Source organism: Cherax quadricarinatus, chromosome 42, assembly GCF_038502225.1.
Source record: "Cherax quadricarinatus isolate ZL_2023a chromosome 42, ASM3850222v1, whole genome shotgun sequence".
Taxonomy (NCBI): Eukaryota; Metazoa; Arthropoda; class Malacostraca; order Decapoda; family Parastacidae; genus Cherax; species Cherax quadricarinatus.
The window spans coordinates 1001156-1013336 of record NC_091333.1 but is presented as its reverse complement, the minus strand read 5'-3'; the positions used below and the strand labels follow the sequence as shown (position 1 = coordinate 1013336).

The 12181-nt window shown below is 44.0% G+C and overlaps 1 protein-coding gene and 1 long non-coding RNA gene across 5 annotated transcripts in view; one reads left to right on the top strand and one right to left on the bottom strand.

Annotated features, from left to right (window-relative positions):
• ec (echinus) overlaps positions 1 to 12181 on the bottom strand; it is a 458553-nt gene that overhangs the window by 14525 nt on the left and 431847 nt on the right. The window contains exon 1 of one of the 4 annotated variants that reach the window (XM_053786253.2): positions 2310 to 3777. The exons of the other annotated variants lie outside the window; for them this stretch is intronic. Within the exon in view, the coding sequence (XP_053642228.2) occupies positions 2310 to 2450 (141 nt within the window). The 5' untranslated portion in view covers positions 2451 to 3777. Of the gene's footprint in view, positions 1 to 2309; positions 3778 to 12181 lie in introns of those variants that run through there. 4 annotated transcript variants of the gene reach the window in all.
• Positions 1 to 12181, top strand: part of LOC128695568 (uncharacterized) — a 95217-nt gene that overhangs the window by 58329 nt on the left and 24707 nt on the right. The window lies entirely within an intron of this gene.

The following is a 12181-nucleotide window of genomic DNA, read 5'->3' as shown; positions in this document are numbered from 1 at the left end:
CACTTACGCACACATACCTCCCTCTCCACCCTAAACATCCGTACATCACAATCGAGATAAAAGGTATAAAATACCGACACGATTGAAAAATAAAGTATAATGCGTTCCTTTATTGACTACAGAAATCACTCCCTATGAAAGCAAAAGACTTGGCAGGGGATGCAACATACCTCCAGTGAAAAGTTGGGGCGCCACTGGTACACTAAAGAGAAAACACAGTAAGTGACTGGGGCCCAAGACTGTTCAACAGCCTCCCACCAGCCATAAGAGGCATTACCAAGAGACCCCTGGTTGTCTTCAAGAGGGAGCTGGACAGATACCTAAAGTCGGCGCCGAATCAGCCGGGCTGTGGTTCGTACGTTAGACTACATGCGGCCAGCAGTAACAGCCTCGTTGATCAGGCCTTGATCCACCGGGAGGCCTGGTCGTGGACCGGGCCGCGGGGGCTTTGATCCCCGGAATGCCCTCCAGGTAGGTAGAAGTTTCATAAGAACATAAGAAAGAAGGAACACTGCAGCAGGCCTACTGGCCCATGCGAGGCAGGTCCAAGTCTCCTAAAGGCTTAAGCCAATGCCCCAACCTAGTCAGGGCAGGTCACATTCACTTAAGGAAGGACCACGACAACTGACCTAGTAGCACAAGCTAATCAGGTCCAACTCACACTCATTTATTTATCTAACCTATTTTTAAAACTACACAACGTTTTAGCCTCAATAACTGTACTTGGGAGTTTGTTCCACACATCCACAACTCTATTACCAAACCAGTGCTTTCGCGATCCTATATATACACTCTTTACCCTGGTAGCTCTGTTTTTGACTTGATAAAGTTCACCGTTTGGGCGAAATGTAGTCAATAAAGGATCCCATTATACTGTATGTTGAAGATTGAGACACTATTGCAGCATATGGGAATCTTTATTCAGGAAACGTTTCGCCACACAGTGGCTTCATCAGTCCAATACAAAGAGGAAGGCGTAAGGAGAGGAGGAGAATGAGGTAATCAGTCCCTCAGCCTGGAGTCGATGTGTTCAGTCCATCAATCTTGTAGAATGTACATGTACCATGTACATTCTACAAGATTGATGGACTGAACACATCGACTCCAGGTTGAGGGACTGATTACCTCATTCTCCTCCTCTCCTTACGCCTTCCTCTTTGTATTGGACTGATGAAGCCACTGTGTGGCGAAACGTTTCCTGAATAAAGATTCCCATATGCTGCAATAGTGTCTCAATCTTCAACTTGTCGGTTTTTCAAACCATTCATCATATACTGTATGTGTTTATTTTTCCATCCGTACATTGCCTATAGTCGATGCCGGAGGTCTCCCGTCCCAGACCAGGCCTCCTGGTTGCTGGACTGATCGATCAGGATCTCGCTGCATCAGTTTAACAAACGAATATTTAATATTAAAGCCTCAAAATAATCCCGCGGTTCCAACAAGTATCCATATCATTACAGTTTATAACTAACCATACCTACCTGTATAATGCATTATTTTTTTTTACTGGTGGCCTATAAAGCTAGTCCGTCATGAACATAAGAAAGAAGGAACACTGAAGCAGGCCTACTGGCCCATGCGAGGCAGGTCCAAGTCAAGTCTCCTACCGGCTTGAGCCAATGCACCCAACAGTGTCAGGTCAGGTCACATTCACTTAAGGAACATGGCAACTGACCAAGAGCACAAGCTAACCAGGTCCAACTCACACCCACTCGTGTATTTATCTAACCTATTTTTTAAACTACACAACCTTTTAGCCTCTATAACTCCACTTGGGAGTTTGTTCCACTCATCCACAACTCTATTACCAAACCAGTGCTTTCCTATCTCCTTCCTGAATCTGAATTTTTCCAACTTACAACCATTGCTGCGAATCCTGTCTAGGCTAGATATTTTCAGCATGCTATTTACATCCCCTTTATTTATTCCTGTCTTCCATTTATACACCTCAATCATATCCCCCCCTAATTCTACGCCTTTCTAGAGTGCAGATTTAGGGCCCTCAGTCTATCCTCACAAGGAAGGTTTCCGATACATGGGATCAACTCTGTCATCCTCCTTTGTACGTTTTTCAGAGTATTTATATCCATTCTGTAATACGGTGACCAAAACTGTGCAGCATAATATATGGTGCTCACTAAACTCGCCCCTCGGGACGAGAAGTCAATATTTCAAGAGGGGGAAAAAAGCTAGTACCATACATCTGTGTACTGGTTGTGCGCTGGGTGCAGCAATGTTCAGCAATAATGGTGTATTAAGTGAACTTGTGGTGTGTGAGGAAAATTGGTGCCTGTGACTACCCTTACCTTCAACGCCTGCCGTAAAGAAAACGTCTGGATGTTCATGTCAGCGGAGGTGCTGTGTTGACATATTCTGAATGAGTAAACTGGTGGTGGAGAGAACAACATTTGGCTGGTTCTGCTGGGGAGTTCAGTCAAGTGGTTCATTGTATGTTCTGAAGATCCAGTCTCTTCATGTTCATCTCGTACTCATTGGCCACAATTATTACATTTTTTATTTGCATATTCATTATGAATTAATATCCTAATTCACTAGTGTTAATGTATTTATTAAAACAACGAAGCGTGCAATACATACTAAATCGGAGCACACGTATGCTGAAAATAGGTACATTCAACGTAATTTTAACATTTCCACTTTACGTCAGGCTCCTGCTCTCACTATCACAATGAAGGGCACAGGCCACACGCCCCGCCACCCTCTCTCGATTTGTACCTTTCACTTGCAGTTTTTCTATATCATGCATGATTCATCCTTTCTCCACCCGACATGTTACATCAGCATTTCTTTCAGTACTCTTTTGTCTTACTGCTTCATTGTTATGTATACTGTTGAGCTGTGCACAGTGCAGATGTAGCCGAGGTGTGTACAGGTGTACGTAGTGTAGTACTAGTGGGGCGGCTCCAGCAGTACCGGGGTGGTGTGGGCTATACTATACTACCACACTGTCAGCCACCATGACTAATAAAAAAATAAAGGTCTGAGTTTACATTCACTTTGAAGCTTCATACAGTCTTGGTCACACATAAGAATGAGATCCCGTAGTCTTGTTATCCTTATTTACAATGTATTTGTAATGCTCGCTTCTTTTTTGCCGAATTAAAACGAAGATTTTATTAATGTTTACGCTAAATCCACCTCGTCACTGTGTGTGTGTATTACTTGTTACAGTATACATATACTATTTTCTTAATGACAGGTATCCAGATAACTTCTTGCATTAGTTTTGACTTCCACACCTGTAACCTAAACATTTTCTGCTGCGGCACACATTTACAAAGCAGCAACCATCGTTAGTGTGGCCCCATAACTTAGTGTCACAGGCACCACCATCCAGTTTGTTAAAAAATTCACAATAAAAGACTCAAGTTAGGGTAATAAACACGTGTTCGCGTGACGGGACACAGCAGGTTCGTGACAATCACCAATCATGAACGGTGGCCCAGTTCTGTAACAGCTGGCCGATGACGAATTTCAATATATTTTCAGATTTTATTTTCTAATTTACTACAAGTAATCAGGCAACAACTGAAGGTGTTCGCTATACAATTCCAATAACAAGTTGAGGTGATATCTTGGAGCCAGGTAGGTAGTCACTGATGCCTAGGAAGAAACATCATTATCAGTTTGTAACACGATCACTTGTAAACAACGTCAAACGAGGCTCTGAGAGCACGACTTTTTTATGGAGGTGAGCTGAGCGCTACCTGCCAGCACTGGAGGACACGACTAAACTAACTGGACAGGCAGTGTAGGTGAGTGAGTGGGCGAGTGTGTGTATGTGCGCGCGCGCGCGTCTGGAGACCGGCCGGTGATGGCAGGATCCACCTGCCCACACCCCGCTATTTCCGTTTTCCTGCTTAAACCTAGCAGGTGCTAGTCCACTGATTGGTCATAATGAACATCGGCTAGTATTCTATTGCATATCTACACGAGCAAAATTTAAGCTAGGTCATGCAAGAGAAGAGACACGGGATGGAAGAGATGAAGAGTTGGTAGTTGACTGCAACTGGTTGTGGTGGTGTACCGCAAGGTTCCCCACTGACCGCACACCGTCCGCCCACCATGCTGCTCGACGCACACTATCATTTTTCTTTAACAATATTCATCTAGTTTTCCTCACGAGCGTCCAGTATCCAACTGAAGTAAAAATGGTAAAGAAAAACCTCGTCCATCAGCATGGTATCCCGACTCATGACGTTAGCGATCAGCAGTGGCCCAGTTCTCTAGTTATCCCCTAACAGCTTATTTACCAGTGTGCTATTAGTAGAAACAAGATGAAAAATTATACTATATAAAAAAGTGGAGGATCAATATAAGAACAAATTCAGCATCCTACTACACTGTGAGGCAGTATTAATACATTCTACTACACTGTGAGGCAGTATTAATACATTCTACTACACTGTGAGGCAGTATTAATACATTCTACTACACTGTGAGGCAGTATTAATACATTCTACTACACTGTGAGGCAGTATTAATACATTCTACTACACTGTGTGAGGCAGTATTAATACATTCTACTACACTGTGAGGCAGTATTAATACATTCTACTACACTGTGTGAGGCAGTATTAATACATTCTACTACACTGTGAGGCAGTATTAATACATTCTACTACACTGTGAGGCAGTATTAATACATCAAAATGGTATACAATACCGACAGGTTGGTAGGTAAGACACATAGGCAACAGTTAGGCAACTTTATTTCGAAACGTTTCGCCTACACAGTAGGCTTCTTCAGTCGAATACAGAAAGAAGGCAGCAACAGTAGAGATGTGAAGACGATGTAATCAGTCCATCACCCTTGAAGTCGTAGAATTTGAGGTTGTCAGTCCCTCAGCCTGGAGAAGTTCGGTTCCATAATCTACTGTTGCTGCCTTCTTTCTGTATTCGACTGAAGAAGCCTACTGTGTAGGCGAAACGTTTCGAAATAAAGTTGCCTAACTGTTGCCTATGTGTCTTACCTACCAACCTGTCGGTATTGTATACCATTTTGATGTTCATCTTGTCAGACACTGCAACACAATGGCATCTTGGTACAGAAAACGCCTTGGACAACTTTTTCAAGTGAGAATTGTTGGATCTTAGAGGGACCTGACGTCTCACTACTACTACTACTCTGCACCTCTCCTTCCGACAGTATTTAAGTCTCCGCACTGTCGCTTGATCTTCAGATAGTTTCTGACTATGGAACCGAACTTCTCCAGGCTGAGAGACTGACAACCTCAAGTTCTACGACTTCAAGGGTGATGGACTGATTACATCGTCTTCACATCTCTTACTGTTGCTGCCTTCTTTCTGTATTCGACTGAAGAAGCCTACTGTGTAGGCGAAACGTTTCGAAATAAAGTTGCCTAACTGTTGCCTATGTGTCTTACCTACCAACCAGTATTAATACATTCTACTACACTGTGTGAGGCAGTATTAATACATCCTACTACACTGTGTGAGGCAGTATTAATAAAACATGCTAGTACACTGTGAAGCAGTATTAAATCAGCATCCTACTACACTGAGGCAGTATTAATACAACATCCTTCTACACAGTGTGAGGCAGTATTAGATCAGCATCCTACTACACTGAGGCAGTATTAATCCAGCGTCCTACTACACTGTGAGGCAGTACTAATCCATCATCCTACTATGATAAGTTTCGGGAGCCTTTCTGCTCCCGGAGCCCGGCCATGGGCCAGGCTCGTCTCGTGCCAGCCTGGGCCTCCAGCAACTGTTGCTGCTGGAGGCCCGCTGCCCCACATATCCATCACAGCCTGGTTGATCTGGCACCTGGTGAAGATACTTGTCCAGTTTCCTCTTGAAGGCTTCTACACTTGTTCCAGCAGTGTTTCCGATATCTTCTGGTAAGATGTGAATAATCTGAGGCTACGGATGTTGATATAATCACGGGGGAGCGCTAAACCCGTAGGGATTATACAGCGCCTGTAAGGGGTTGTGGAAGGTATTCATGGAACTGGAGCACGGTTAATACTGTGTTCTATTGTGCCCACCGCACCCCTGCTTTTCACTGGGTTTATTTTGCACTTCCATATCTCTCGCTCCAGTATGTTATGGCAGTGTCCAGATTTGAGACCAGACCCTCTGGTACTTTCCAGGTATATATTATCATGCATCTCTCTCTCTCCTCCGCTCCAGTGAGTACATATTTAAGACTTCAAGGCGTTCCCAGTAATTTAATTGCTTTACTGTGTCTATGCTGGACGTAACGATCTCTGTATTTATTCCAGCTTTGATGTTTCTCATGCCCTGAATGGGGCCGACAATACTGAACAATATTCAAAATGAGGGAGCACTAGCTATTTGAAAGGTATCACCAATGGCAGTATTAATCCAGCATCCTATTACACTGAAAAATAAAAGAAAGGCACAATTACGTAACTGGAACAATACACAAATAACTCGCACATAGGAGAGAGGAATTTACGTCGAAACGTCATCAGCTCCTCTCTCCTGTGTGTGGGTTATTAGTGAATACTGAGACAGTACACAAATAACCCGCACATAAAAGAGAGAAGCTTACGACGACGTTTCGGTCCGACTTGGATAATTTGTGTATCGTTCCTGGAGGTTACCTGGAGGTTATTCCGGGGATCAACGCCCCCGCGGCCCGGTCCATGACCAGGCCTCCCGATGGATCAGGGCCTGATCAACTAGGCTGTTACTGCTGGCCGCACGCAGTCCAACGTATGAGCCACAGCCCGGCTGATCCGGCACTGACTTTAGGTATCTGTCCAGCTCTCTCGTGAAGGCAGCCAGGGGTTTATTGGTAATTCCCCTTATGCTTGGTGGGAGGCTGTTGAACAGTCTTGGGCCCCGGACACTTCTGGTGTTTTCTCTTAGTGTACCAATGGCGCCCCTACTTTTAATTGGGGGTATTTTGCATCGCCTGCCCAGTCTTTTACTTTCGTAGGGAGTGATTTCTGTGTGCAGATTAGGGAACATTCCTTCCAGGATTTTCCAAGTGTAGATTATGATATATCTCTCCCTCCTGCGTTCCAACGAGTACAAGTCAAGTGCTTCCAAGCGTTCCCAGTAGTTAAGGTGCTTGACAGAACTTATACGTGCAGTAAAGGATCTCTGTACACTCTCTAGATCTGCGATTTCACCTGCTTTGAATGGAGATGTTAATGTACAGCAGTATTCCAGCCTAGAGAGAACGTGATTTGAAAAGGATCATCACTGGCTTGGCATCTCTCGTACTGTCCGCATTGAAAATTATGTTGTCGTCCGTGGCCCACTGGAAGACTTGGTTTATATCAACTTGGAGTTTCACTATGACTTCCGTGGATGCCAATCTCGTACAAATTCTTGTTTAATCTGCAAAGCATGATAATGCTGTGGTTTATGTTCATGTGTATATCAGATATTAGAATAAGAATAAGAAAGAGAAGTGTTGCGAAAACTGTGCTTTGGGGGGGACAACTTTTCACCGATTACTGTTTGGGTTCTATTTGTTAGGAAGTTAATTATCCATCTGCCCACCTTCCCAGTTCCAGGGAGGACACACACACACAAAAGAAGCTGTAAATCGACCCGTGCAACCACATACAGGTGAGTACACACACACACACACACACACACACACACTCACTCTCTCTCTCTCTCTCTCTCTCTCTCTCTCTCTCTCTCTCTCTCTCTCTCTCTCTCTCTCTCTCTCTCTCTCTCTCTCTCTCTCTCTCTCTCAGAAAAATGTTTTGAGGACCAGCAGGGAAGGATCCAGGAGGATGTAGTGTAGTGCAGCAGGACCCGGTAGGTTGTGTTGCGGTACAGCAGGACCCAGGAGGGTGTGGTATGGTGCAGCAGGACCCAGGAGGGTGTGGCATAAGGGAAATTACCAATAGACCCCTGGCTGCCTTCAAGAGGGAGCTGAACAGATACCTAAAGTCAGTGCCCGATCAGCCAGGCTGTGGTTCGTACGTTGGACTATTTGCAGCTAACAGTAACAGCCTGGTTGTTCAGACTCTGATCCACCGGGAGGCCTGGTCAAGGACTGGGCCGCGGGGGCGTTGACCTCCGGAGCATCCTCCAAGTAGGTACGGAACACGGAGCACAAGGAGGGGCCAGAAAGACAATAAGGTACCGCAGTATAGAGTGAGATGCATGCAGGTATATGAAGCTGCAGGTAATTACTCTCAGGTAGGACCAAGTGGACCACCACCCTCTCACCCCGGAGGGCAGGTCACTTCCCGGAAACCTGCCACACGTCCTGTAGTCCACTCCACCCCCTACCCCTCTCACTGGAGTACCACGTGTCCTGTACATCACAGACGTACCACGTGTCCTGTATTCCCTCACCACAGATGTACTGTGTGTCCTGTATTCCCTCATCACAGGTGTACATAAGAAAGAAGGAACACTGCAGCAGGCCTACTGGCCCATGCGAGGCAGGTCCAAGTCTCCTACCGGCATAAGCCAATGCACCCAACCTAGTCAGGTCAGGTCACATTCACTTAAGGAAGGAACACGGCAGATGGATATAAATGGTATAAAATACCGACACAATGGAAATATAAACACATATGCAGTATAATGTGATCCTTTATTGACTACGTTTCGCCCACACAGTGGGTTTTTTCAAGTCACAAACAGATCTGTTTGTGACTTGAAAAAGCCCACTGTGTGGGTGAAACGTAGTCAATAAAGGATCACATTATACTGCATATGTGTTTATATTTCCAAGGAACACGGCAACTGACCTAGTAGCACAAGCTAACCAGGTCCAACTCACACCCATTCATGTATTTATTTGACCTATTTTTAAAACTACACAACATTTTAGCCTCTATAACTGTACTTGGGAGTTCCACTCATTCACAACTCTATTACCAAACTAGTGCTTTCTTATTACTGCGAGTCCTGTCTAGGCTAGATATTTTTAGCACATTATTTACATCCCCTTTATTTATTCCCGTTTTCCATTTATACACCTCAATCATATCCCCCCTAATTCTACGCCTTTCTAGAGAGTGCAGATTCAGGGCCCTCAGTCTATCCTCGTAGGAAAGATTTCTGATGCATGGGATCAACACATGTGCAACAGCTGGGCATCTTTTACTGTCGAAACGTTTCGCCTACACAGTAGACTTCTTCAGTCGAATTCAGAAGATCAAAATGGTATACAATACCGACAGGTTGTTAGGTAAGACATATATGCAACAGTCAGACAACTTTATTCCGAAACGTTTCGCCTACACAGTAGGCATCTTCAGTCGAATACAGAAAGTAGGAAGGAACAGTAGAGATGTGAAGACGATGTAATCAGTCCATCACCCTTGAAGTCACCCTTCCGACAGTATTTAAGTCTCCGCACTGTCGCTTGATCTTCAGATAGTTCCTGACTATGGAACTGAACTTCTCCAGGCCGAGGGACTGACAACCTCAAATTCTACGACTTCAAGGGTGATGGACTGATTACATCGTCTTCACATCTCTACTGTTCCTTCCTACTTTCTGTATTCGACTGAAGAAGCCTACTGTGTAGGCGAAACGTTTCGGAATAAAGTTGTCTAACTGTTGCATATGTGTCTTACCTACCAATTCAGAAGAGACAGCAGAAGCAGTAGAGATGTGAAGACGATATAATCAGTCCATCAGCCTTCAAAATGTTATATATCACCTCTGACTGCTTCACCTCGCCTGTCTACAGGTATGCTGTATTCTTTTCAAGACTGATGGACTGACTACATCGACTCCAGGTTGAGGAACTGATACCTCAAACTCCTTCTGATCACCATTCTTAACGTAGGACTGATGAAGCTGTGTGGCGAAACGTTTCCTCAATAAAGATACCAAAGTGTTGAACATTAAAATGGTATAAAATACCGACAGGTTGTTAGGTAAGACACATATGCAACAGTTAGGTATCTTTATTATGAAACGTTTCGCCTACACAGTAGGCTTCTTCAGTCAAGTACAGAAAAGTTGATAGAAGCAGAAGATACTTGAAGACGATGTAATCAGTCCATCACCCTTGAAGTTTTGAGGTGGTCAGTCCCTCAGTCTGGAGAAGAGCATTGTTCCATAGTATGAAACAATAGTGTTTCATACTATGGAACAATGCTCTTCTCCAGACTGAGGGACTGACCACCTCAAAACTTTAAGGGTGATGGACTGATTACATCGTCTTCAAGTATCTTCTGCTTCTATCAACTTTTCTGTACTTGACTGAAGAAGCCTACTGTGTAGGCGAAACGTTTCATAATAAAGATACCTAACTGTTGCATATGTGTCTTACCTAACAACCAAAGTGTTGCACATGTCTAACTTATCAACATGGCGGTTCTCTGAATCATTTGTCTACACACCCTCTCGTAATATAAAGAGCACTGCCACAGGCCTACTGACCCATGCAATGTAGGTCCAACCCACACCCTTTTATAACATAAGGAACAGATCCAAGTTTGAACATTAAAATGGTATGAAATACCGACAGATTGTTAGGTAAGACACATATGCAACAGTTAGGTATCTTTATTTCGCCGGTATTTCATACCATTTTAATGTTCATTCTGTCAGACACTGCAACACAAGGGTATGTTAGGTAAGACACATATGCAACAGTTAGGTATCTTTATTTTGAAACGTTTCGCCTACACAGTAGGCTTCTTCAGTCGAGTACAGAAAAGTTGATAGAAGCAGAAGATACTTGAAGACGATGTAATCAGTCCATCACCCTTAAAGTTTTGAGGTGGTCAGTCCCTCAGTCTGGAGAAGAGCATTGTTCAGTTGTCTGAAACAATATGAAGTTGAAGTGACAGAATCGGGCCTTATATAGTGCCAGGAGGTGAGACGTAGGTTGATTTGGGAGGGCAGGTCCCTCTCAAACCCAGCCGTTCTCACTAGTAGAGGTTGTCGAAGTAGATGGTCTGTACCAAGATACCCTTGTGTTGCAGTGTCTGACAGAATGAACATTAAAATGGTATAAAATACCGACAGATTGTTAGGTAAGACACATATGCAACAGTTAGGTATCTTTATTTTGAAACGTTTCGCCTACACAGTAGGCTTCTTCAGTCGAGTACAGAAAAGTTGATAGAAGCAGAAGATACTTGAAGACGATGTAATCAGTCCATCACCCTTAAAGTTTTGAGGTGGTCAGTCCCTCAGTCTGGAGAAGAGCATTGTTCAGTTGTCTGAAACAATATGAAGTTGAAGTGACAGAATCGGGCCTTATATAGTGCCAGGAGGTGAGACGTAGGTTGATTTGGGAGGGCAGGTCCCTCTCAAACCCAGCCGTTCTCACTAGTAGAGGTTGTCGAAGTAGATGGTCTGTACCAAGATACCCTTGTGTTGCAGTGTCTGACAGAATGAACATTAAAATGGTATAAAATACCGACAGATTGTTAGGTAAGACACATATGCAACAGTTAGGTATCTTTATTTTGAAACGTTTCGCCTACACAGTAGGCTTCTTCAGTCGAGTACAGAAAAGTTGATAGAAGCAGAAGATACTTGAAGACGATGTAATCAGTCCATCACCCTTAAAGTTTTGAGGTGGTCAGTCCCTCAGTCTGGAGAAGAGCATTGTTCAGTTGTCTGAAACAATATGAAGTTGAAGTGACAGAATCGGGCCTTATATAGTGCCAGGAGGTGAGACGTAGGTTGATTTGGGAGGGCAGGTCCCTCTCAAACCCAGCCGTTCTCACTAGTAGAGGTTGTCGAAGTAGATGGTCTGTACCAAGATACCCTTGTGTTGCAGTGTCTGACAGAATGAACATTAAAATGGTATAATGCTCTTCTCCAGACTGAGGGACTGACCACCTCAAAACTTTAAGGGTGATGGACTGATTACATCGTCTTCAAGTATCTTCTGCTTCTATCAACTTTTCTGTACTCGACTGAAGAAGCCTACTGTGTAGGCGAAACGTTTCAAAATAAAGATACCTAACTGTTGCATATGTGTCTTACCTAACAATCTGTCGGTATTTTATACCATTTTAATGTTCAACACAAGGGTATCTTGGTACAGACCATCAACTTCGACCTCTACTAGTGAGAACGGCTGGGTTTGAGAGGGACCTGCCCTCCCAAAGCAACCTCCGTCTCACCTCCTGGCACTATATAAAGGCTCCATCCTGTCACTTCAACTTCATATTGTTTCAGACAACGGAACAATGCTCTTCTCCAGACTGAG